At 36.5% G+C, this 25,394-nt stretch overlaps 3 protein-coding genes across 4 annotated transcripts in view; 1 reads left to right on the top strand and 2 right to left on the bottom strand.

The window, feature by feature from the left end:
- The first annotated feature begins 335 nt into the window (after nucleotides 1–335).
- LOC131155472 (pantoate--beta-alanine ligase) lies at nucleotides 336–5,064 on the top strand. Of its 2 annotated transcripts, none has more exons than XM_058108638.1 (4): nucleotides 336–1,170; nucleotides 1,679–1,792; nucleotides 3,565–3,696; nucleotides 4,669–5,064. In XM_058108638.1, the coding sequence occupies exons 1-4, from the start codon at nucleotides 601–603 to the stop codon at nucleotides 4,783–4,785; spliced, it is 933 nt and encodes a 310-aa protein (XP_057964621.1). In that variant the 5' UTR covers nucleotides 336–600; the 3' UTR covers nucleotides 4,786–5,064. The 2 variants fall into 2 exon arrangements, with proteins under 2 accessions (XP_057964621.1, XP_057964622.1); XM_058108639.1 differs by lacking the exon at nucleotides 4,669–5,064 and adding an exon at nucleotides 4,062–4,118 and having other exon boundaries at nucleotides 369–1,170.
- A 7,638-nt stretch (nucleotides 5,065–12,702) lies between these two features.
- The window catches only part of LOC131155471 (vesicle-associated membrane protein 721-like), a 39,082-nt gene continuing 26,390 nt past the window's right edge, over nucleotides 12,703–25,394 (bottom strand). The window contains exon 5 of the mRNA XM_058108637.1: nucleotides 12,703–13,128. Coding sequence (XP_057964620.1) covers nucleotides 12,985–13,128 — 144 coding nt within the window. The 3' untranslated portion in view covers nucleotides 12,703–12,984. The remainder of the gene's footprint in view (nucleotides 13,129–25,394) is intronic.
- Nucleotides 21,073–25,064, bottom strand: LOC131155470 (uncharacterized). Its single transcript, XM_058108636.1, has 4 exons — nucleotides 22,934–25,064; nucleotides 22,035–22,844; nucleotides 21,825–21,943; nucleotides 21,073–21,721 (listed from the first exon to the last, which is right to left on the bottom strand). Exons 1-4 carry the CDS (start codon nucleotides 23,904–23,906, stop codon nucleotides 21,392–21,394), a joined length of 2,232 nt encoding a protein of 743 aa, XP_057964619.1. The 5' UTR covers nucleotides 23,907–25,064; the 3' UTR covers nucleotides 21,073–21,391.

The following is a 25,394-nucleotide window of genomic DNA, read 5'->3' as shown; positions in this document are numbered from 1 at the left end:
TCGTGACAAGCTGAACATTGCATCTGCACAGTTAAGCTTGAGGGGGCATGTTATAGACTTATCCACAACAACAACCAGCGGTTCTTCACAAAGCAGTTACACGAAAATCAAGAAAATCAATTCAAATATTTTTCAGGATTCTTGATATGCAGTTACACGAAAATCAGTTCAAATATTTTTTAAGATTCTTGATATATTGTTTAGATATGTAATCGATTTAAATTTAAATATTTGAATTCAAATGTATTCCTCTATTCCTATCTTTTCATAATTTAGTTGTAATAAGAATATTTTTTACATCTCTATAAATACACGCATATACCTGTTTTTAAGGTAAGGCAGCAATTCTCCAAATATTTGAACTTTTACACAAACAAACTCTTATTTAATAGTTTATTAAATAATAAAATGAAAACAAAAAAAAAAAAACTCCTTCCATTCCACTATTTCAGTGCAGATTCCTAGAACCTACCCTTCCAACCTATAAATGGATCGATCGAGATTCAAAGCAAACCGAACCCCTGTCCGATTACTGAACAGACTATTTGATTGATATTTAGAATCAAACACTCGCACAACCCTCTGTCTAATAATTTCCTGATGGCGCTGAGAGAACCAGAGGTAATCACGGACAGGGACCAGATGAGAAGATGGTCGAGGACGATGAGGGCCCAAGGCAAGACCGTTGGTCTCGTACCCACCATGGGTTACCTTCACCAAGGCCACATCTCCCTCGTCACAGAAGCCCGGAAGCACACTCACTTCATTGTGGTCTCAATCTATGTCAACCCAGGTCAGTTCTCTCCCTCCGAGGATCTCTCCACATACCCATCTGATTTTAATGGCGATCTTCAGAAGCTTATGGCTGTTCCTGGCGGTGTTGATGTTGTTTTTCGCCCCCAAAATCTATATGACTATGGGGTATCTGGCTCTGGTAACAACAGGAATTGCGAGCGTGGTGGGGTTGTGTCGTGTGTGGAGGAGAGGGGATTGGTGCATGAGACTTGGGTCAGAGTGGAGAGGTTGGAAAAGGGTATGTGTGGAAAGAGCAGGCCTGTTTTCTTCAGAGGGGTTGCCACTGTTGTTACCAAATTGTTCAATATAGTGGAACCGGATGTGGCCGTGTTTGGGAAGAAGGATTATCAGCAATGGCGGATTGTTCAGCGAATGGTGAGTTTTGATGATTTTTTGCTCAGTTTTAGTACTGCTAATTATTATATTTTCGACCCATTACTTGCTGGATTTTAGTTATAAAAGACGACAGGAGAAACAGAAACTGAAAATGGGAGTTTATTACATCTTTGTTGTCTTGTCAATTAAACGTTAAAATTAAGAAATTTGTGTAATACATTAGATGAGTTCTTTTTCTCTCTTTTCTTTATTGAAATTCAAATTGCCAATTAAATATATCCAATTCAAGCCAGAGATTTCAAACGTTAGTGGTTTGGTTTGGTTCCCAGGAAAAAAAGTTTTGTATAAATTTTCTTTTGGGGCTTGAATAGCTCAATTGTGGGGTTGAGACCAGTTCTGAAGTCTAAATTGTCAAACGCTCAGATCCACCAAGTCAAAAGTTGTTTTTTCTTTCTGAGTGAGATATGGGTGGAATGATGTCCTTGGAATATTAAAGAGGTAAAATTAGTGCTACTAATTGATTCTTGTTTGGCGAACTTTTCTACAGGTTCGAGATCTTGATTTTTCGATCAAGGTGATAGGTTCTGACATAGTTCGTGATCATGACGGCCTTGCGATGAGCTCCCGAAATGTGCACCTCTCATCTGACCAGAGGCAAAAGGTTCTTCCCAGTGCTAATCTTACTGTTTGTTTAATCTCGCTAATTTTTCTTTGCATCTAGCCTAGTTGAAAATTTTCATTTAGCACATTTGAAAATTATCTAGCACTGAAAGCAAAATGTTGGTGTGATGTAGAATGGTGGTACCATATGTCCTTGATCAGTTGATCAAGAAAGGGTTTGATATCAATTAGTTGAACCCTTAATTATTTTGGAAAATAAAAAAATCATTTTCTTTTTATGAGTAACAAAATTTAAATATAAAGGATGAGGGATATCTGCCCTTGTACATGTGAAATATATATGAGGTAAAAAAAAAAAAGCCTACATCCTTAAAAAAATAAAAAAAGAATTAACCGAAATCAAGAGAAGACAAATGTACTTCCACACAAAGCACAGACCCCATAATAATTTTTATCTTTTTTAAAATGCCCTTCTAAATTAATAATTTAGATTTCCTCATCTTTAAAACAGTCCCTTATTTTCTTTCTTTCCAAATCCATCAAAACAAGATGGGCACTACCCAACTCTAAACATGGCTCTAGTTCCCACTTGTGACCATTATCAATCTCAATGTTTTAAAAGGCTTAATTGAGCCTTGCCTCAAGGCAAGGCATGCCTAAAGCGCCTTGAGGCTCAATCTAAAGTACGAAATCCTAGAAGGGCTAACGCATTAGACACTAAGGTTTACACATTTGTACAAAAAAGGCACACCTTTTGTGCCTTTTTAGTTGAGGCTCATGCATTTTGGTGTGTAATTCTCGAGTTAATTTAATTAGAAAATTTAACTACATATTTATATAAAAAGAATGTCATAATATGAGTTTGATTTCTAAAACTCTTAACCTCAACCTTTCAAAATTGTTGAGAGTTGTATCTTAGATTTTGAAAATAATTTGAACTATGTAATGTTATAGCTACCTATTGTCATGATATACGTAATGAATCCAAGTTAGCAATGGCCAACAAGTAGTTGAAAAATTATATTTGATTTTTTTAACATTTAAATTGTGATTTTTTCTTTATTTTTTTATTTTTTAAAGTATATGTTATTTATTTACATATTTCTATCTAAAAATAAAATTCTCAAAAGGCTTACACCTCAACACCTTAAGGCTTACGCCTTGCCTCGCAAGGGTCAAACACCTTGCTGCATGCCTTTGCCTTTAACATTGATCAATAGTCTTATCAAGTTGCCTTGTTGAAAGTAGCATTATCATAATCCTTTTGAAATTTTCCTCGGGCTAGTTTTGAGGAAGAAAAACTTATACTCCTGCTTGGATAAAGGATTTTGTGAGGGGAGGAAAGGAAAGAAAAAAAATAAGATGGAAACCAGTTTTTCATTGTATTCTCTCTCTATCACAAATGTGATTAAGAATGAAGATTTATTGCCGTTTCCTGAATGTCCAGCCCAAGCGTGTATAAGCTGTGACTGCGTCCAATTTACCTAGGTGGCGAACCAGGGGGGAAGACTGCCACCCCGTGGGTTTGGTGCCGCACCGGGAGGGGGGGCTCCCAAGGCTTGTCGGTGGCTGGAGTTACCATGTTATCAAAAAAAAAAAAAAGATTTATTGAAATACGTTTGAAAATTAAGAAAAAGTAAAGTTATGGGTTGTAATTTAAATTTTTATTCAATGATTTAGCATATATTTTACTTTCTTTCTTATTTTCCTTGACCACCAAATTAAAAAGTGGTTTCCTTATATTCTTTTTCTCTTCTGTGTTCCCTGAGTTCCGACAGAACCCATATGTTTTCTTCTTTGGGTCTCCTACAGGCATTGTTGATAAACAGGTCACTGTCTAGAGCTAAATCTGCTGCAGAAAATGGTCAAGCTAATTGCAGTGCATTGAGAGACTCGGTCATCCAAGCAATACATGAAGTTGGTGGGAAAATTGATTATGCTGAGGTGGGCATGCAACATCTTTTTCTTGATCTGTTTATGTTCATACTGATTTTGCTGCACAACAAAACAAGTTCACAGTTTTTCACTAATGAAAGAAAACACATATACTATTATTAACTGGAAACGCAATTAACATATAAGTAGTGAAACTCACATTGATGGCAAATTTTTATGAAAGCTTTGTGGTAAATTTCTCAGATTGATTTTTAAGCTGTTGCAATCTGTTTATTCTAGAAACATTCTTTACATCAACACATTGCATTAACACTGGCATCTCTATCTAAACACTTTTTTCTCTGTTTCCTCTTATGTTTGCCTGTTTTCATTTGCAATTTATATACTTTTAGTAGCTGGTTTTTGTGGTTCAGATATGTGATTTCTATGCACGTACAATGGGTCAAACAGTATAAATTAGGCTCTTTTTCTCCCCCAAGGGCCATACAGCCATGGTCTCCTGCACAGGAGATGTTGTTTGACATAAAAAGGTTAGGATTGAAAACTTAGTGCAAGTTCTTATGCAGACAATTTTTTTAGCCTTACCTTCCTCTTGAAATTTCATTGTCCTCTTAGTTTTCGTTTCAGGGGAAGTTTCATTCTGATTTGAATCCTAGTGTCCCTCACATATTCATATTTGAGACTTGCTCATTTTAAATCAACAGTAGTTGCCATCACTTTTGAATTGATGCTTGTACTCCATTGAATTTTTAGACCCCATTTTGTGGATTTCCTCTGAACCTTTTTTATCTTCATTGTGATTTTACCTTCAGTTTAAACCCCAGAACGGAATAAATGTAGGCAAAACATTTTTCTTTTAGGAAAAAGAACTAAAAGGATTGAACATTCTTTATGCACTGCAGATGTCAGTTGGATCAGATTCAACTGTACCAGAGTGCTGTGCAATTCCATAAATGCATTTTGCATCAGAGCTGAATGAATCATGTTTACTAAAATTCTACTTGTGTGACTCACTTGCAGATTGTTGGGCAAGAAAGTCTGGAAGCAGTGGAAGAGGTAAAGAGTCCTGTTGTGTTTTGCGTTGCTGCCTGGTTTGGAAATGTCAGGCTTATTGACAACATGGAAATCAATCCATGAGAGCGTGTGCTCAGGCTTCAGTTTTATTTAAGTCATTGGTGGTCAGCCAGTCATGTTATTTGTTGCCATATTTCTCTAAAGCTTTTCTTTTGGCAGATTATTTCTTATTTATATTAGCTTCCATATGAGATTTTACAAAGTCTGAAAAGAGAACGAAGCTTAAGAAAACATTTCAATTTTCAATGTCAAGTGCCTGCTAGAGTCTTGTTTGAAGTCCTTCAATTTTCTGTGCAAGATGATGCAATTAATAAAGCCTTCATAATTACGGTTCTGTTAAAACGAATACAAACTTTTAAGAACTATACTAGATTGGCTAGTTTGACCAGAATCAGTCATCAAGTCGTTTCAAAAAATGAAGCCAACTAAGGCTCAAGTTGTTAGTTCAATGTCAACTAGTGTGAATCGGCCAACTAAAGGTCAGCCATATGTCACCCCGGCAGTATCCAAAGTTAGCACAACCTCAACATTGGGGGAATCAAGAATTGACCTACAAACAGCTTTGCACTCTCGCCGTCCCTTATTCTCACAAGTTTGGTTGAATGATTAGATAAGAGATGAGATGTGCGATCTAATGATGGGTGTACAAGGTCTAGTTGAGTCAGCTCAAGTGGTAAGGGCGACTTGTAACTTTGGTGATCTCAAGGTCACGGGTTTGATTTTTTCTTAAAATATTACGTTGGTGAATTATAGGGGTGTATCAATGGGTGAACGGCTTTCACTTTTCTAGGCTTGGTGTCGCACCATAGTATCCAAAATATGGCGATGGTGGTTAGAGTTTTCGGTTATCAAAAAAAAAATGATAGGTGTACAAGGATCATGGTCGAGATATTTATCAAATTAATAAATAAACAATGGTGAAAATTTATCATAACAAAGAAGAAGAAGGGAGGAAGAAGTTGAGGTTGATGCCTCCATTGGCAGACTCGGTCTTTTAAAACTTTGAGAACCAACTGGATGAACCCAAGTGGCTTGATTAAATCCCTTAAATTGGTGGGTGAACCTAAATTCTAATTCAAGCTAATAAAGCCAACCAATATAATAGAATATATATGCACACACGTACATAAAAATTTTCAATCAAGCAGACATCAAAATGACAATTATATATTTTGAAATCAATAAAGCCATACTGTGTGCAGTAGTGAAGTTCTTGAGCATGGTCTGATTGCTCTAGAATTGTATTTGAACTTCAATTGATTACTTGAGTTCCATTCCAAATTTGGCATTAAATACATCTATATGACAAGACAAATTTTGTATGAATGTAGTTGTCTTTAGCATATGAAAAATTATGATATGACGTATACAAAACTTAGGATTTTCAATCTCATTTCTCATCATGGGCATAGTGATCCAAACAATTAATCATAGCACATCAAAATAAAGAGGAATTCTCAGTTGCAAAATGGATCTGGCATCTTATGTTGTCAAAAAGGGTGTCAATTTGTATGTGAAAATCTTGGTTTGCTTGTCTTCCGGTTGATACTCGTATTAAAGAAGTAGGTGTCCAAATGGCCTCTCGATGTGATTGTTGTTTAAATGCCAAGATTGAATCTCTAGACCATGTGTTTTGCACCGGATCTTTTACTCAGGAGGTATGGAAAAAAGCAGCAGTGGCATTGGGTGTTAGTTGTATGGCAACGAGTACTTGGAAAGGTAGAGTTAATGTCTGATTTAGTTGTGCAAGACGGGCCTCATAGTTAGACATTTTGGTAGGTCTTATACCTAGTCTCATCATCTGGAGACTCTGGACTCGTCGATGTAGAGTCATGATGGAATCAATTCATGATTCGGTGAGAACTGTGTCGCTGAGATCCATTTCAGACAAGTTAAATAAATGTGCACCTGCTTCTTGCACGGATATTGCAGTCCTTCGTGCTTTGAATATTCAAGTAAAAATGTGGGGATTCGTCTTCTTCGTGTAGTCAAATGGTGTAAACCTAGGATAGGTTGGGTTAAATTGATTGTGAATGGGAGGTATAGAGGTAACCCAGGGAATTGTGGTGGTGGAGGCGTGATAAGAGATGAAAAATATTTATTTAAAGCAGCTTTTTCCTCATTATTGGGTCATGGAACAAATTACATGGTTGAATTGAAAGCGATTATTTTAGGGATTAGTCTGTGCAAAGATCTCGGATTTGATCAAGTAGAGATTGCATGTGACTATGCTTTGTTGGTTCAGTGGATAAATTCTGGGAAGTGCTCGGTTTGGAACTTATGGGATTTGTGGGAAGAACTTATGCTAGCATTAAGAGGCATACAGTTCAAAGTGGAACATGTTTACAGGGAGGCGAATAAAAGTGCAGATTTCTTTGCCAAACAGGGTGAATCTGGTATTTCTTGATCATATAGTTGCTAAGATGATCTTCCTCAGCAAGTTAAGAGAATGATTCAATTAGACTTGTTGGGTTTTCCTTCTTTGCGCTCATGACGTTTTGTGTTATTACTCTTTTAGTGGTTTAGTTTCTTAATTTTTTTGGTTGCTGGTGTTTGATTTTTTGGTTTGGTTTATGTTGATTAAGTTAGTTTTAGGGTCTTGGAATTTGCTTTTGTTGTCCCAAAGTCTCAAAATTGTAACCACGGTTTTCCTCTGCCATAAGTGAGGGGTTTTCTAATAAAATTTAGGAGGTGCTGCCATCTTTTACAAAAAAAAAAAAAAAAAAAAAACAAATAAAACAAATAAAAAAAAATAGCACATCAGAATATAGGAAGAAGATGGAGGTTTTCAATGTGTGACTTGTCCCTTTGAGAGTCATAACAAAGGTACCACAAACACTAAAAAGAGCTCTTTGGTGCTCCTTAAAAATCCGTCCTTGATGCTAATCCAAGGTCATGTTACCCATTCAAACCCATCAAGAGATCAATCTCAACCATTCTCCTCTTTTTCCCCTCTTTTCTTTTATTCACCTTTTTCTACTTCAATAAAACATCCACTACTTTTTTAGTTAAAACCAAAAAGCAATGATCCATGTAGACTTGTCATTAGACTACAACTTACCCTTTCTCTATTCTTTAAATTTTTGTGTGGACATGTGTGTGTGTGTGTGTGTGTGTGTGTGTGTGTGTGTGTGTGTGTGTGAGAGAGAGAGAGAGAGAGAGAGAGAGAGGTTTCACAAGTCGAACAATTCTAGATTTCCCCAACAGTGTTTTATTGACATCTTAATTACTAAGTGATATTTGACATCCCAGTTGTTTTATTGAGCTTGGTTTGGAGGGGTAACCCGTTAGGATTTTTGCACCTCAATTTTTTAAAATAAATTCAACATGGGTTGCTATAAGTCACAAATAAACAATGAAGTTGGTCATCAAAAGAAACAACTAGGTTTAGCTGTGGCTAACCCTTGTTTAAGATGGTTAGCACCAACTCAAACTAAATTAGCCAATAAGACCTTGATTGACTTCATTTCTAATTTTAGGTTTAATCAAAGCAAATTCGTGTCAATCCAGTATAGTTTGTAAACCATAGTTACTAAGTAGCATGACTTTGAATTTAAATGAACAAGAGGATTTAGAGGGGCATGAACGAACTTTTTAGGGTCTTTGTGGTATATTTGTTATCATTCTCTTGAGGAAATGAGTCATGCACCTTTACCCCTCTATTTCAATGTGCAAGGGATAGTTGCTCGAACTTGTCTTCTTACATAAAAAAAAAATAAAAATGGAATTTATTTATGTATATGCCTTGTGTGTAAGTTTTATAATCATGATTATCCTATAATAAAGTAGACCAAATTTGTTGAATGTGATTTTTTCTCATGTTATCCAAAGTGAGATTACTACCAAATTTGAGATTGAAATTGGAGAGCAATCAAATTATGCTCAAATACTCAATTAAACTTAGTTTAGCATCAATCAAAGGTTAACTATTATTTTATTGCTTGATTGATTGAACTAATACAATAGCTATTTGAATTAGTTTTGCACATGTATAAGCACACACAGAGATAGACATATATATATATATATATATATATATATATATATTTGAAATAAATTCATCAATTTGATCATCAAGTTCTTATGCTAGTTTGAAATATTTCACTAATATAAAGTTCTATTATCATCCAAATTTTAAGAGAGAGAGAGAGAGAGAGAGAGAGAGAGAGAGAGAGAGAGAGAGAGAGAGAGAGAAAGAGAGAGAGTAGACTTGAAAAGGCCACCAGACATAAAATTTTTAATAGAACTACTTTTGTATTATAAGTTCAAAACCCAATGAATACCTAGAGAAATAAAATTTTTAGTAGAACAACTTTTGTATTATAAGTTCAAAGCCCAATGGATACGAGGGATTCCACATGCAATTTTAAAGTCATCAACCATTTTTATCATGTTTGAGTCTTGTCTCATAAAGCAATATAGGACCCATACTTTTGTATCCACATCTAAGTATATATCTCACTTGTATGAATTCAAGTACTAAATTTTATGATTAAGAGCTTATGAATCCCACCTGAAATGACAATCCTCCTAAATCCTTCTCCTATCCAAGTTACATTTTTTGTCAACACATGTTTGTCAACCCACTCACTTAAACACATTGTTTGCATTGCCTTTTTGCACTCTCTTAGAGAATGGTGGCAATCCTAATTAGGAAAATCACTTGAAGACTCACAATGAAAAAATTGCTCGAATAATGTGTGTTACATGCCACCTTGGTGAACCAAGAATATCAAAAGATAGGGCGTTAAACACGGTTCTATAATAGGGGAAAGTCAAGACCCATGTCTAAGGATATACGAGCGCCATTCTTCATATGGATCGTTGTTCGATAGTTATTGTAGTTGTACCGATTTTTTTTTTTTTATAAACAATAATAAATATTCACATGTTATCAGTAATATTCACAAATCGGCCATATCAACAATCCTATTACCACCCATATGACCCGACCCGCATTAGGTACCGAGTAAATAGTCATTTCATTTATACAACCTAATAGTAGAAGATAGTATATACATAACAATCAGAATACAATACCCAAAGTATCAACATATATCTTCCAAGCAACAAAGGCCACATAGCTATTAGGCGACATTGATCGCCTAGCCACCGGGCAAGGCAAAGAGATCATAAGTAGCCACCCAGGTAAAGAAGATTTCCCAATCACCAAACGGCAAATGTTGTCCAGCCATCTAGGATCGCCTAGTCATCAAGTGACAAGGTAGATAATAAGCATCGACAAGTATGAATGTCAACTATGATAATTTGGTATTTAATGTTTGAAACAATCCTAATTTTTTTATAAGGCTTTTAATGCTTAGAAACATACTGAATATATAATTATGATTTATGACTTGAGTTTATGATTTGTAACCTTAGAATTTATATAGGTTTGACCCCAATGGAGTATAAATAAGGGTACAACTATCTAATAAGATGTCTCCAGCTTCAACAAACAAACATCATGCAATAAACAAGCCCAAATGTGTTTTACCCCTTTTACTCTTTATCTCTTTCTCTCTCACTTTCTTTTCCCCTTAATCTCCTCCCTTTTTATCTCTCCTTAGCTCTTCTAATTTAAGTCTTTTCACCTCCCTCTTTTCTCTTTACTTCTATGATTTCTACAATTCTATCAATATCTTTTACACTTTTGATGAGAGTTGACATAATAAGCTCATTCAAAACTAACCTAACATTTACTTATATAAATCCCTATAATCTCTTAAAAGGTTCTTAATTTTTTATCAAAGACGTACACACACACACATATATATGAAAGCTATAAATCTAAAATCACACATATCCATGGATTGGGAATCAAAATATAAAATCACATGAAGAGTAATGTTAAGGAGAGCAGGGGGTAGGGGACCAACTAGATATTAATCCCCATGGGGATTTAAGAGTTAACTTATTTAAAAATTAAAAAAAGTGCATTAACTTTCTTAAAATGGTAAGCCCAAAAATCACTTGACCTTCCTCCCATCTCTCAAAACGCACAAATTGGACCACCATTTCTAATTTCCAATGCAGGAACACCCATATGGGTGCTAGAGGCATTTTGGTAATTTGACCAACTCAAAGGCAAATTATGGCAAAATCCCTCCAAAATCAAGACTCCACCCTCCTTGAGTCTACTTGGCAAAGAACTTTCAATAGGCCCAATGAGGGAGTTGACACCCATTAAAAATTGTCAAAGTAAAAATGGCCATTTATAGTTTTTTAAAACCTTTCTAGAGATTATGTTCAAAAACTTTTAGACTTAATTTTATGTTTTTTGAAAATTAAAACAAAGAAATAGTGGTCAAAAGAGCTATATGATGTCTCGAACAAAATGGGGTACCTGCATACTTAATTACATAAATCAATTTTCTTATAGATGTATGCTTGATGGAATATTAAACTAATGGGTTTATGGGGCCAATACATTGATATGCAAGGGGAAATCGTTCAAAAACTATATATCACAAAGATAGAAGATACAATTAAAACAAAAGGTTGTTATAAATGTAAACCAAGTTTCATGATAATAATGTGACAAGATATTCTCTTTTTAGCAATTTGTGTACCGGAAAATATTTTTTAGAGAATAACCCAAGGGGTAGAAGGAGAGCTCAAATAGGCGACAAGACTGGCCAGGCCTTCAAGAAGACCTAATAATGGAGGAAATTGGAAACTGCATCAACATGCTTAAAGGAAAAATCCCACACGGCAATGTTTGGAAGAATGGACAAGTACAAAAGGCCAAATAGACGCACTCAGAAAAGTGATTAAGTTCAAGAGTATGAAAGGCCAAATAAGTCAAATACAAATAGTCAAATAGGCCCACTTAACATAATCATCACAAAGTACATAAGGGCAGAAAATAACCTTCACAAAAAGCCTTAGAGCAAGACATCTTAGTTTAAATTTTTCTTTAAAATTAGTAAATAGAGGTATTAAGCTTAGAATATACACATGAAAGAGAAGGTCACCTTGGTCTATTTGCTAATTATCCTTAAATAGAAGATCACTATCATACCCAAGACAAAAGGTCACAGCATCGGGAACTATATAAGAAAAAGAAGTCACATTAATCATATGACTAGACGTGGAAACTTGAGGTGGTGACCATGAAATACCTTTGAAAAAGTCTCAATGGCAACTTTGATCCAAGAATTCGAGGAGCACCCATCCAAAGTGCTAAATAAAGAATATACAAGGCCACTTGCCACCTTAGTCCAAGAACACAAGGTCACGGTGCACCTTGGTCCAAGCTTCGAGGTGCAAGACTCACAAGAGTATGAAAAGACCCAAAGACCCAAAGGCCACCTCGGTCCAAGAATCCCTAGAGCACCTCAATGCAAGGTGTAAGATTGACAATATAACAGTCTAATGGCGACCTCGGTCCAAGAATCCAAGGAGCACCTTTTGTCCAAGTATCTAAGGTGTAAGATAAATTAAAGAATAAAAGGGCCAATGGCCACCATGATCCAAGAATCTAAGGTTCATCCCGGTCCAAGCATTCTAGTGACAAAACAAATTATAAAATGCTCAAAGCTCATCTTGGTCCAAGAATATTTGGGGCTCGGTCTAATCATTTGGGGTGTAGGATTAACATTATAAAAATACCAAAAGTCACCATCAAACAATTCAAGGTCCACCTTGATTAAAATATTTGAAGTCCACTTATCACCTCGAAAGTACAAAAAATACTATGAAAACAAAAAAAACTAAAACAAAATCTTCTTTCATGAGTTGAGCTATGAAAATATATTCTGAAATCTAAAAGTGGATTTTAAAGCTCGAGTGGGGAGCATTTGATGGGAGCAAATATATTGCAACCCTGCGTAGCATAGGGTTAAGATATATTCAATAGGATGTCTTTTGGTTGCCTAGGTCTATTTGGGGCTCGGTCCCTAATGATGACTACAGTCTAAGCCTAAGGTTTAGCTACCCATACAAAAAATTAAAAATTTAAAATTTAAAATTTAAAAATAGTGGAAACTCTTTAAAAATGTTATTAGTAAAATACTATACATTGCAACTAGCAAGTAGAGGAGAAACCAAGCGATTTAAGTTTTCCCGCAGAGTGCGTGCAAGACCCTTAATAATATCAAAAGAATTCAAGAATACAAAGCTATACAAGCATCGTCTTACAATACAGACTAGCAGAAACAGTGTAACCAAAAAACAGAAAACATTATAGGGGACATATCGAACTTCCGAGCGACGGCAGCACCGATCCTCGAGCGAGAATTCTATTAATCAAGAGGACCATCAACATTTGAACCCATGACAGACGGACAAAACTATGATGAGAATTAAGGCAATAATGATGCCCAACACTATCAGTTTTATCTTCATATTCTGCAACCACATCTTCCTCCTCATCTTGGTTCCCTGCTGTCTGAAATCTTGTGCCTGCAGCACCACACATCAATACACTCTTTGCAGATTACATATTGCAAATTACCAACACAAAGACACCAGGCAGACTTGGGGAAGTAACAAAATGAGTCGGCACAAAATCAAACAAAATACAAACAAATCAGACATGATTCGAAATAGACCTGTCGTGGCAAAATCCCTCAAATCCCAAAGGATCAAAACAAACAATATGATATTAATGCCTAAGGTTATATCAAAGTTGATTAATCACAATAAGCATAAGGATGCTGAACACAATTACACAGTAAAAGGACAGTTTCATGGATTAGTTTTACTCAATTGTAAACCTTGCTCTCATTGTAAAAAATGAAAATTTAAAACAAGAATCAAAAACTAAAAAGTAGAATATTTATTGGTTAATATTTTCAAAACTGAAATAAATTATAAACCTAATGCAAATCATGTGGTTGTATCCTCAAAACACATATAATTAATACATATCAATAAATATGTTCAAGAATACAAATTAGAATATATATATATATATATATATATATAAAATATAAATTTAAATTAGTTATATTTTTTTACTTGATTATTATTTTTGTTAAACCCACTTAGTGCTCCAAGGACAATCCTATTGTACATGGCAACTGAAAAATGGCAAAAATACTTTTTCAAATGACTTACTATTTTTTTCAAATATTTATTTTATGGATATTTTTATTTTAATTAGTTTTCAACTCACGTAGTCATTTATTTTAATTTTAACCAAATAGTATTTATGGAACAAATTCTTTATCCACAAAAGTAAATTCTGGGTGTTAAAGTGCTGTAGCAGGTTACAAGAAAATCATAAAATCCCATTTTCAATTTTTGTCACAGCTGAAAACCAACTGTAGAAGCAAAAAGCTAAATGCCATGTTGTCGTCACCTCTTTCTTCATTGTAATGCAACAAGAACTGGTGAACAAAATGATACCACTCAGTTATTGAAATGTGAAAAGTGAAATGGCAACAAATTTTGAAAATCATGTGCACTGAAATTATAAACAAGATGAGGGCAGCTAGTCAACTAAGGGAGCGTAAAAAACCGGTGCTGTTTGTTTACTTCTCCATTGACCCTTCGAACCCCTTCTAATTCAGTCAGCAACAATTTGTGCTCGTGTCCCTCTCCCTCCATTCTCTCCAGCGAGCAGCAGCTCCAGAACAACGTTTGCTTCCGCATTTTCTAACATTTTTGGGACTCTTCCTTTGACCAAATTAAAACAAATGGGCAAAGCAGCAGTGCAGGAAGAGATTGACAAAGAAATAAGTTAGGGCATCAATATAAGTCTCCGACAAAATTGATTAAAAATCAATGAAGAGCAAAGAAATCACTAAGGGCGTCAAATTGGGGCTGCTCTTTTAAGTAGATCCAGCAGTTCTCCATGGGACTGGTTCCCTGTGGGGAGTCGGTGGGTGAAACCAAATCACCCTTGGACATTTCTCCAGCAGCCACATCATCCCCAACTAACATAGATGCATTTGTTTCAGAGCACATAACACAGTTTTCAATTAAAGCATCTATAGAGAGAAAAGAACCCTCCTGCAATTTCCCGACTTGGCTTCATTTACTGATGAGGAGGAAGCAGCTTTGATAATTCTGCCATTTCCCTAGCAACATCACCAGCCTAATAGTGCTCTCCGTCAGGAACAGAAAAGGGGTTACCCACCCCCTTCATCAGACTCCGTAAGAACATCTTTGAAGCCATTGTTCTACCGTGACTCTGTTCAATTTGAGTAACTTTATTTGTGCTCTTGAATTTTTTATAATTTTAATTTTTTTAAAAGATTACATTCAGATGTTCACCAAATAAGTTACACTTTTCAGTATTTAGGGGTTCACCAAGCTCTAAATCGGTTCATAAAATTCAAAGGCTAATTCAGTTTTCAGTGCTAATGCTTAATTTTGTCAAACACCCCCTAAGTTTGTTATGTTGGAGATCAGTCAATCAAGAAAGGTAAGGATTGAAGATGGGCAACTTCAAATACATTTGAAGAAAGAGGCTTTATTAGCCACGACAGATTTTTATGAAGGCAATTTGGAACTCATCCAATAGACATTCCTATAATTGTAACAAAGAGATTGATTATTACTGCCTGATTACATTTATTGACCGCATAAGCTATGCTGAGGGATGTGAAGCATGTCAAAGACAAGGACCACTATAGGCTTCAGAGTTCAGTCTTCACTGGAGAGGATGTTAAAAGAGTTCTGCCAAAGAACAGCTTTGAGTTTGTCCATTCCACTCCCTACTATGCGCATGCTAATGAGCAAGCCAACTCCACTAATAAAACCTTGAAAGCCGAACTAAAAGAAGTCATAGACAAGAACCCAAAGCTTCTCAAGGGCCACACTCGGTCTATGGGCATACAGGGTCACTCAAAAGTCAGCTACCAGCACCTCATCATCCCTTTTAATGTCTGGGCATCATACAATGCTCCCACAGAAATCACTATTCAATTGCTCATAAGAGCCACAAATGACACAACGCAGACGAGATATGGAATTATATGATCACATTATGTTGGCTAGATTAGAACTTAAATGAAGGCTTTTTTTTTTAGCGTTGGGCCATATTCTCACCAAGAAGAAAGTGAACAAGTATTCAATAGATGAGGCCAACATCTTTTCATTCAAGTGAGCTAGAGCAGATGGTAATCTTACCTTTAGGACAGAGAGATCCTGCCTTGGGCAAATTGTTTCTTGATTGGAAAGGACTTTTACTTGTTCATGGTCATAAAAGTATTAGATGGAGGAGATTATTAAATAGCAACTTACATGACCAAACTGTCAATGGCCAACACCAAAAGAAAGATTTCCATGTGTGGAACACTGTATATTCAACGCAAATGCATGATCAACCATAGAATGTTAATCATGACATTGTAATGAAAATTGTTCTCTTGTTGGTCTTGATTATAAAAGCAGATTTCACTAAGTTGCACTGCCCTTATTAAACCAAACACCACAAGTTCAGTCATAATACATCCAGTAAAAAATGTGGAATTGAATAACTAGTGAATAAAATAAGATGTATTTTTCTACTAATAACGTTCCATAAAAAAAGAGATTTGGATGATTATATTAAAACTACAAGAATTAATTATGAACAGGGTTAAAAAGAAGCAATGGTATGTTGTAGTTTCTCTACTGCTCTATGGAGGATACCAAGGTGATATGAACCCACAAGCTCCAATTGCACACGATGATCTGCACATGCCAAGCGGACCCATCACAAGAGCTAGAGCCAAGAAGGTCAAGGAGGCTATGCAAGGACTAATCGAGAAGTTGCTTGAGCGAGAGTCAATGAGGGGCATGGACACTAAAGAACAGGACTTTCTTGAAGAGCCTAAGATGGTAAATAGTCTAAAGACGTGTGAAGCAGGAACCTTAAGCCAATAAGGGCTATTTGGGGAATTTTTATGGACTAAATAGTGGGCCAATTGTGTCAATTAAGCATGACATGTGACTTGCACATGTTTCATTAAATGACATGACACATGGCATGTGACTTGCACATGTTTCATTAAATGACATGGCATGCTTAAGGTTATGTGGGGCTATTTTATTGGCCAAATTGATGTCATAACCTATTTCTATTGACCAAACTGATGTCATGGGTTTCTTTTATTTTCTATAAGTAGCCAACACTCTATTGTATTAAAGGATGATTATTTTTGGCTGAATACAATTACAAGTGAAGTTTATTTCTCTTCAAGTTCTACATTGAACTTTCACCAAACTTATCAAAGGTGCTACCTTTGTGGCGTTTATCCATTAATTTGATATTTTTGGTTTGTGCTTCACGTCAAGCAATAGGTTAAGGATCCACTGCCATGTTGAATCTTATTTTGGGTTTGGGGTTTTGATAAATCCGATTTGGGGTCTCTGGACGTTCATTCTTGGGGTTCTGTACCATTTGGTATCAGAGCTTTGGTTCAAATTAGGTTCTATCTATCTTATTTTTCTTGTTTGCTTTCGAAAATTCTTTTATCTTATAATCATTTATCCTTATTTCATATTCTTCTATCATCCGATCTACCTATCTTGTTTTCTTGTTTTCAAAATTTTCCATCTCTTCTTTAATATCGTCCATCATCAAGATTGAATCTTTTGTGGCTGGAAGTTGCAAGAAATATAGCAAGGCCAATTAGAGCACATTGAAAAAAAAAAAAACCATTTTGTGCATCAAAAAAAAAAAAAAAGAACAAGCAGTATTTTGCATTCGAAAAAAAAAAAAGGAGGCAGCAGCTTATTATTCTGATTTATGTTTGAATATATCCTTGGTCGAGTTGGTTATTTTGTTCCATTGAATTTCTTTTTATTTCGTTTGCGTCATTATTGTTTTCTTGACTTCTTTTTGTCTTTCCTTCGTTGTTTCGTGTCTTGATTTAGTTGTTTTCATTGATTTAGTTGCGTTTGATTTTTTTGGGATTAGTTCATTAAATAACTAAAAGAGAAATCCTGAGTGGTAAGAGGCACAAGTGTGTGAACGTATCAGAGGTAAAAATCCAAAAAAAAAATTGTGTCAAAAACACGAGCGTTGAGTGTCATTGTTTGGAGAGTAAACACGTAAGGGAGTGAGTGAGGAATTTTTTTTCTCTCTAATATCCTTTTTGCAGGTTTGAAATTATGAGTAGAAAGGTGGTTGGCGCTGAAACTTACAGCAAAGGTAGCGAGAATGAAACCACAAGACTCATTCTTCACCTTGCAAGCCATTCAACAGCAGTTTGAAAGACTCAATACGGTTTTTGAAGAGTTCAGAGATAGATTGGATAGACAAGACGCAGCAATTGATGGACTAAGAAGAGGGCAATCCAATGAAAGGCAGGAAGGCCACATACTCCTCCGATTGCTAAATTTGAACATGATATAGGTAGCAATGAAGCAAGTGATGATGGCAGATTTGCTAATCGAAGTGCTAGGCAAGAGCGACAACCTTGATGGGAGCCAAGGGGTCGAGATAACATCAATAGAAACATCGGAAACATCAAAATGAAGATTCCTCCTTTTCAAGCGAAAAATAACCCGGATGTATACCTTGAATGGGAGAGGAAGGTTGAGCTCATTTTTTAGTGTCATAACTACTCCGAAGAAAAGAAGATGAAATTGGCAGCTATGGAGTTCACTGACTACGTACTGGTATGGTGGGATCAAATTCTTCTTAGTAGGCGTAGAAACATGGAAAGACCTATTGAGACGTGGGCTGAAATGAATGCGGTGATGAGGAAGCTATTTGTACCAAACCACTACTATCGAGACTTACACTAACGTCTTCAAAGCCTTACCCAAGGTACCAAAAGTGTGGAGGACTATCACAAGGAGATGGAGATGGCTATGATTCGGGCAAATATTGAGGAAGATAGAGAAGCTACAATGGCACGATTCTTATGTGGGTTGAACTGGGAAATTGCTAACATAGTGGAGCTACAGCACTATGTGGAGTTAAGAGGACATGGTATGGCAATGAAAGTAGAGAGGCAACTCAAACACAAGGGTGGAAACAAACATGCTACAACAACTTCAGCTTCCCACTACACATGGAAACCGAATTGGGGGAAATCAAAAGAAGAAATAGTTGTTTCCAAATCCAAGGAAGAGAAGGAGAAAGGCAAAGACAAAGTGGGCAGCCATGAAAAAGATATAACTTCTTCTCAACCTAGTAGGTACAGAAATACCAAGTGTTTTAGGTGTTTGGAGACTGACCATATTGCATCACAATGCCCAAATAAAAGAGCAATGATTATGAGAGATGATGGTACTATTGAGACCGATGATGAAGAGAGTGATCATGAGTCCATGCCTTCACTAGAAGAATCTAGTGATGTTGAGTATGCTGTCCATGGCGAGGCATTAGTAACTAGGAGAGCTTTAAACATGCATGTGGTGAAAGATGAAAATGAGGAGCAGCGTGAGAATATATTTCATACTCGATGTTACATCCATGATAAGGTGTGTAGCATGATCATCGATGGAGGGAGCTGCACTAACGTAGCTAGTACCACATTAGTAGAGAAGTTGGGGTTGCAATGCATAAAACATCCTAGGCCTTACAAACTTCAATGGTTGAATGAGTGTGGGGAGGTTAGGGTGAATAAGCAAGTGCTGATTGTATTTTCAATTGGAAAATATTTTGACGAGATTCTATGTGATGTGGTCCCTATGCATGCTAGTCACATCTTATTGGGCAGGTCATGGCAATATGATCGACGTGTCACTCACGATGAGTTCAAGAATACATATTCCTTTATAAAAGATGGGAGGAGTGTGACCCTTGTACCATTGACTCCTAAGCAAGTGTATGAAGATCAAGTGAGATTGAAAAGAGCAAATGATGAGAAAAACAAAAAAGAAGTTGAGAATAAAACAAAAGGAGAGGCAGAGAGCATTGAAATTAGAAAAAAAAAAAAAAGAGTAATTAAAATGAGGGAAAAACAACGAGAGGAAAAAGTGAGTTTGTATGCAAAAGAAAAAAAAGTGTATGAAAGCTTTTTATGCACAAAAACCTCTAGTTGTACTCATGTACAAGGAGGCATATTTGAGCACTAACGAACTCACCTCTTCCTTGCCTAGTGCTGTTGTTTCTTTGCTGCAGGAATACAAGGATGTCTTTCCTGTGGACGTGTCCAATGGTTTGCCACCAATTAGAGGAATTGAGCATCAGATTGACTTCATCCCCTAGGCTACGATTCCCAACCGTCCAACCTATAGGAGCAACCCCGAGAAGACTAAGGAACTTCAAAGACAAGTTGAGGAGCTGCTTGCCAAGGGGCATGTGAGGGAGAGCAGGAGTCCATGTGCGGTACCCATGCTACTGGTACCGAAGAAAGATGGATCATGGAGGATGTGCGTCGACTGTAGAGTCATCAATAAAATCACTGTAAAGCATTGTCATCCTATCCCTAGATTAGATGACGTGTTAGATGAACTGCATGGCTCTTGCATCTTTTCTAAAATTGATTTAAAAAGTGGCTACCATCAAATAAGAATGAAACCGGGTGATGAATGGAAAACTGCATTTAAGACAAAGTACGGTTTGTATGAATGGATGGTTATGCCCTTTGGTCTGACCAATGCACCTAGTACTTTCATACGCTTGATGAATCATGTGTTGCGTGCATTCATAGGCAGATTTGTTGTTGTCTACTTTGACGACATCCTAGTGTATAGCAAGAATCTTGATGATCACTTGGATCATTTGAAAGGTGTACTAGATGTTCTTAAAAAAGAAAAATTGTTTGCGAACCTAAAGAAATGTAATTTTTGCATGGAAAAAGTTATTTTCTTGGGTTATATGGTGAGTGCTAAAGGCATAGAAGTGGATGAGGAAAAGGTAAAAGCAATAAAAAATTGGCCAACACCTAAATCTGTGACTAATGTACGTAGTTTTCATGGGTTGGCTAGTTTTTATAGGCGGTTTGTTAGAGATTTTAGCACCATTGTTGCACCTTTAACTGAAGTGATAAAAAAGAACGTGGGGTTTAAATGGGGTAATGCACAAGAACATTCCTTTAAAATGCTTAAAAATAGGTTATGTTCTGCTCCATTGTTACTTTTACTTGATTTCACTAAAACTTTTGAGATTGAATGTGATGCCTCCGCGATTGCTATTGGAGCTGTTTTGATGCAAGATAAGTGTCCCGTTGCATATTTTAGTGAAAATCTCAACGGGGCAGCATTGAACTACTCCACGTATGATAAAGAACTGTATGCCTTGGTGAGGGCATTGGAGACGTGGCAACACCATAATAGTCAGAGGCGTGAGGCGAGCCGAGGCGCAAAGGGTCTTTGAAGCCAAGGCGCGAGGCGAAGGCGCGCGCCTCACGAAGGTAAGGCACACAATTATTAAAATGGTGTAAAATATCTATTTGGGGTAATTTATATATGAACATATGAATATCTAGTGATATTAGAATTTAAAATGCCAAAACATTCAATAAAAAAATTGGAAATTTAATAAAATTGCCAAGACGAAGCCCAAAAGTATCAACAATTCAACATAGTTCAACATCAAAAGAAAAGAGTACAATAAAAGATTTCAAAATATAAAATCTAAAAATCCTCCTCAATCATCACTCATCACTCATCATCAACTAAGTCGGTGAAGATATCATCATCTTCCTCTTCATCATCAGAACTGTTTTCTCCAACATCTTTTTCCTCTTCCGTCTCCTCTGCACTATCCACTTGGATTTCATCCTCATCTACAAGTTCCAACATTGTGGTCCGACCCCTAGCACTGGTTGCACTACTAGATGAAGCCTCCTCTTCCTTTAGATGATGATGGCATATTTGTACTTATTCTTGATCTAGTGTGATGCGGGGGGTTATTTAGTCCAGCAGCTCTAGCAACAGAATCCCAAGTCAAATTATCATCTTCAAACACAAGTTCATCATCCTCATCAGAATCACCATCCATCCTACCAATCAACCACTCATTACTATCATCAATGTCCTTTAGGAGGATGGGATCAATGGTGTCACGTTTGTCGTATTGACGCCTCAAAGTTCGATTATATTTCACAAATACCAAATCATTCAAGCGTTGCTGGGATAGCCTGTTTCTCCTTTTGCTATGAAGCTGCAAAAAGTTTAAAGTGATATGGTTAATAATGATTCTAAAAAGCAGTAGATTGGTAGTTCTTGTTCTTTAATAATTAATCCATGATATACTAATGACTTACATGTTGGAATATGCTCCAATTTCTTTCGCAGCTGGTAGCACTAGACGTGAGGCTAAGAATTTTCACAGCAAACTTTTGCAAGTTTGGAGTTGTTGATCCATATGCCATCCACCATTGTGCTGTTATAAAATAAATTTTAAATGAATACCTACTAGGTAAATAGCAAAAATAATTTTCAAAAATGAAGAGGTAGTACAAATGCCACTTTACCTGGTGCTTTTGTCTTCCTTTGTCTCACTGCCAAACTAACTCCAAAGACGCCACTAGCAGCATTGTATTTTTCCAACTCATTTGAAACTTTATCTTGCATTTCAATAGTTGGCAGTAACCTTCCAATACATTTGTACAAACCCGTCATAATTTCTTCATCTTGCAAAATGTTGGGGTTTGAATAGAAAATTTCTGGATTCAAGTAGTGTGCAGCTGCATGCAACGGTTGATGGAGTTGGCATCCCCACCTCGTATCAATAATTTCAAATGCCTCCTTGAATTTATCCTCTCTCTCAACAAAAGCCTTAGCTATGGCTTCCTTAGCCCTATCCATTGCTTCATAAATGTATCCCATTGCAGGCTTCTTTTCCCCATCAACCAAACGGAGTACACGAACAAGTGGACCTGTTAACTTAAGAGCATAGACGATGGTACTCCAAAAAGTAGGCATCAAAACAATAGTAGCTGCTCTTTTGCCAGCCGCCTCCTTTGCCCATTTAGTAGTATTCCAATCTTCAAAAGTAAACATCTTCCTCAAGTTGTTCTTTTGAAGATGGATTGAACGAAGGGTGATGAAGGCAGTTGCAAATCTTGTAACTGCAGGTCTTAGTAACTCCTTTCCTCCAGTGAACTGTCTCATCAAGTTGACAACACCAACACGATTATAGATATAGCCATTCAAAAAAATTGCCCTTTTCAAAGTTGCATAAATTGAAGGCATCTTCCCAATATCCTCCAAAATTAAATCAATGCAATGAGCAGCACACGGTGTCCAATATAAATGTGGCCTCTTTGCTTCCAACAATCTCCCTGTTGAAAAATCAAGGAATGAAGCCATTAAAATATTAAAGTAAACAATATATACACTATAGAAAGTAGTTCTAAAAATAAGTTCTTACCTGTTGCAACATAGTTTGACACATTGTCAGTTACCACTTGAATCACATTTGATTCTCCAATTTCCTCGACCATCTCATCAAGTAATCTATACATTCTATCTGCATTCTCGACAATATTAAAAGCATCAATAGACTTGATGAATACTGATCCCCTTGGAGAGTTCACTAAAAAGTTGATTATGTCCTTATTAGCAACTAAATCTCTCCAACCATCAGACATAATTGAGCAGCCATATTTTGTCCATTCCTCCTTATGGACCTTTAACAACTCTTTCATTTGACTAACTTCCTCCTTTAGGTAAGGAACTCTCACTTCATGACAGCTAAGTGGCTTTATTCCAGGACCATATTGTCCAATCGATTCAAGTGTCACTGCAAAGCTACTCAAACGTACAGCATTAAATGGTATCCCAGCATCATACACCCACCTAGCAAAATCTCCTATTGGCTTTTTTCTTAGTTCTTTCTTCCACGCTTCATTTATTGATGTTTGCTTCATCTTCCCTTCTTTCCTAACTTGAACCGCTTTCTTTGGATCGGGAGTAAAAACCAAGTCTATAGGCCCCTTCTGTTTTGGTTTCTTCAAGTTGGATTGGTATAATCTTTTACTTCTATCACTAGTAAACACTCTCTTGCCACGAATGTCAATTTCTTGAACTTCATCTTCTTCATCTTCACCGTAATGATTTATATCATCAAAGTCGGGCAATAACTCATTTTCCTCCTTTTCCATATCTTTCTTCAACATATACTCTTTAATCTCCTCACGTACATGAGCAGGGCACTTAGAGCATTCTTTCACATTTCGAAATCCTCCGACAATGTGTTGTTTTGCCCGAAATATTCCTCCCCTTGTGACTTTAGCACAAAAATTGCAAGTCAAATTATTTCTATTTTTTTTATCCTCCAAATGTGCATACTTCCATGCGGGATCTTTCTTTGCCGAGGCCTCACATCCAGAACTAGAATCCATTTAAGATTTTAGACTTGGTATCCCGTATCCTAACTGAAAAAACAATGCATCATATATTTAAAATTTAAGACTTACATAATGCATTTCCGAACAAATTAAAAAACAGTAGCTAAATTTCAATAAAAAGAATAAATATTATGTATTAGTTATAATTTATAAACTTACATTAATTAAACTAAATATTATAAATTAACAAAACAGTAGCTAAATTTCTGTAAAAAAAATAAATATTATGTATTAGTTATAATTTGTAAGCTTACATTAATTAAACTTAATATTATAAATTAAAAAATAGTAGCTAAATTTCTATAAAAAAAAAATAAATATTACGTTATTAGTTATAATTTATAAGCTTACATTAATTAAACAATATTATAAATTAAAAAACAGTAAGCTTACATATAAAGAAGAAGAAGAAGAAGAAGAAAAAGAGCAGGCAGCAGTCAGCAGTCAGCAGCACGCATGCAGTAGGAAGAAGAAGAAGAAGAAGAAGAAGAAGAAGAAGAGAAGAGAAGCAGCAGGCAGCAGGATGCAAGCAGCAGCAGCAACAGCAGTAGCAGCAGAAGAAGAAGAAGAGAAGCAGCAGGCAACAGGATGCAAGCAGAAGAAGAAGAAGAAGAAGAAGACTTACAAAGGTTCGAAGGCTTAAAGACGATCTCCAGCTGGTTCAAAATGTTGAAGGCGACGTGACGAACTCATGTCGTGCTCGAAGGCAGTCAGACGAACTCACGACTGCTTCGAAGGCAGGCAGAAGAACTCGCGAGGGCTCCGACTGGTTCGAAACGAAGTTGCGCAGGTCGTGCTTCTTCAAAATGTTGAAGATGAACTCACGATCATGGTCGAAGCTCAAAGACAAAGTCGCGAAGGCTTCCGGCTGGTTCAAAGGCTCGCAAACGAACTCACGAAGGGCTTCGAAGGGTCAAAAGGGGCTAGGGCTCTATTCGTTTGAGTCGAATGATAGATACGAGTCTGGCTTGGGCTATTTCTCTCGTTTAAATGGCTTAAAAAAACACAAGGCGCACCTCACTATGCCTCGCGCTTCACTGCACCTCGTCTCGCTTGGGGTCGCCTTTTGCAGGTCGCCTTGCCCCACCTAGTATGAGGCGCCAAACTCATCGCCTCACTGCGCCTTGTGCCTAGGCGCGCCTCAAGCGCGCTTTTAACTACTATGAGCAACACTACTTGTGGCCAAAAGAATTCGTGATCCACTCGGATCATGAATCATTAAAGCATTTGAAGGGGCAAGGTAAGCTAAATCGCCGCCACACCAAATGGGTAGAGTTCATCAAAACCTTCAGTACAAGAAGGGGAAAGAAAATGTCGTGGCTGATGCGCTTTCTCACAGGTATGCCTTAATTACTACACTTAGCACTAAACTATTGGGTTTTGAGTACATAAAGGATTTATATGCTAAAGATTCTGATTTTGCTATTGTGTATGAGGCATGAGATAAAGTTGCGTTTCATAAATTCTATAGGAATGATGGAT

This window comes from Malania oleifera, chromosome 5, assembly GCF_029873635.1.
Source record: "Malania oleifera isolate guangnan ecotype guangnan chromosome 5, ASM2987363v1, whole genome shotgun sequence".
Taxonomy (NCBI): domain Eukaryota; kingdom Viridiplantae; phylum Streptophyta; class Magnoliopsida; order Santalales; family Ximeniaceae; genus Malania; species Malania oleifera.
This window is presented reverse-complemented; position numbering and strand designations above follow the sequence as displayed.

Bases quoted from the DNA above. Each gene is read 5' to 3' on its own strand.
- LOC131155472 (XM_058108638.1), top strand. From the start codon at position 601: ATGGCGCTGAGAGAACCAGAGGTAATCACGGACAGGGACCAGATGAGA. The intron at 1,171-1,678 runs GTGAGTTTTGAT...ACTTTTCTACAG, and splicing joins GGCGGATTGTTCAGCGAATG to GTTCGAGATCTTGATTTTTC. The intron at 1,793-3,564 runs GTTCTTCCCAGT...GGTCTCCTACAG, and splicing joins CATCTGACCAGAGGCAAAAG to GCATTGTTGATAAACAGGTC.
- LOC131155470 (XM_058108636.1), bottom strand. From the start codon at position 23,906: ATGGATTCTAGTTCTGGATGTGAGGCCTCGGCAAAGAAAGATCCCGCA. The intron at 22,845-22,933 runs GTAAGAACTTAT...ATTTTTCAACAG, and splicing joins GTCAAACTATGTTGCAACAG to GGAGATTGTTGGAAGCAAAG. The intron at 21,722-21,824 runs GTAAGTCATTAG...AACTTTTTGCAG, and splicing joins ATTGGAGCATATTCCAACAT to CTTCATAGCAAAAGGAGAAA.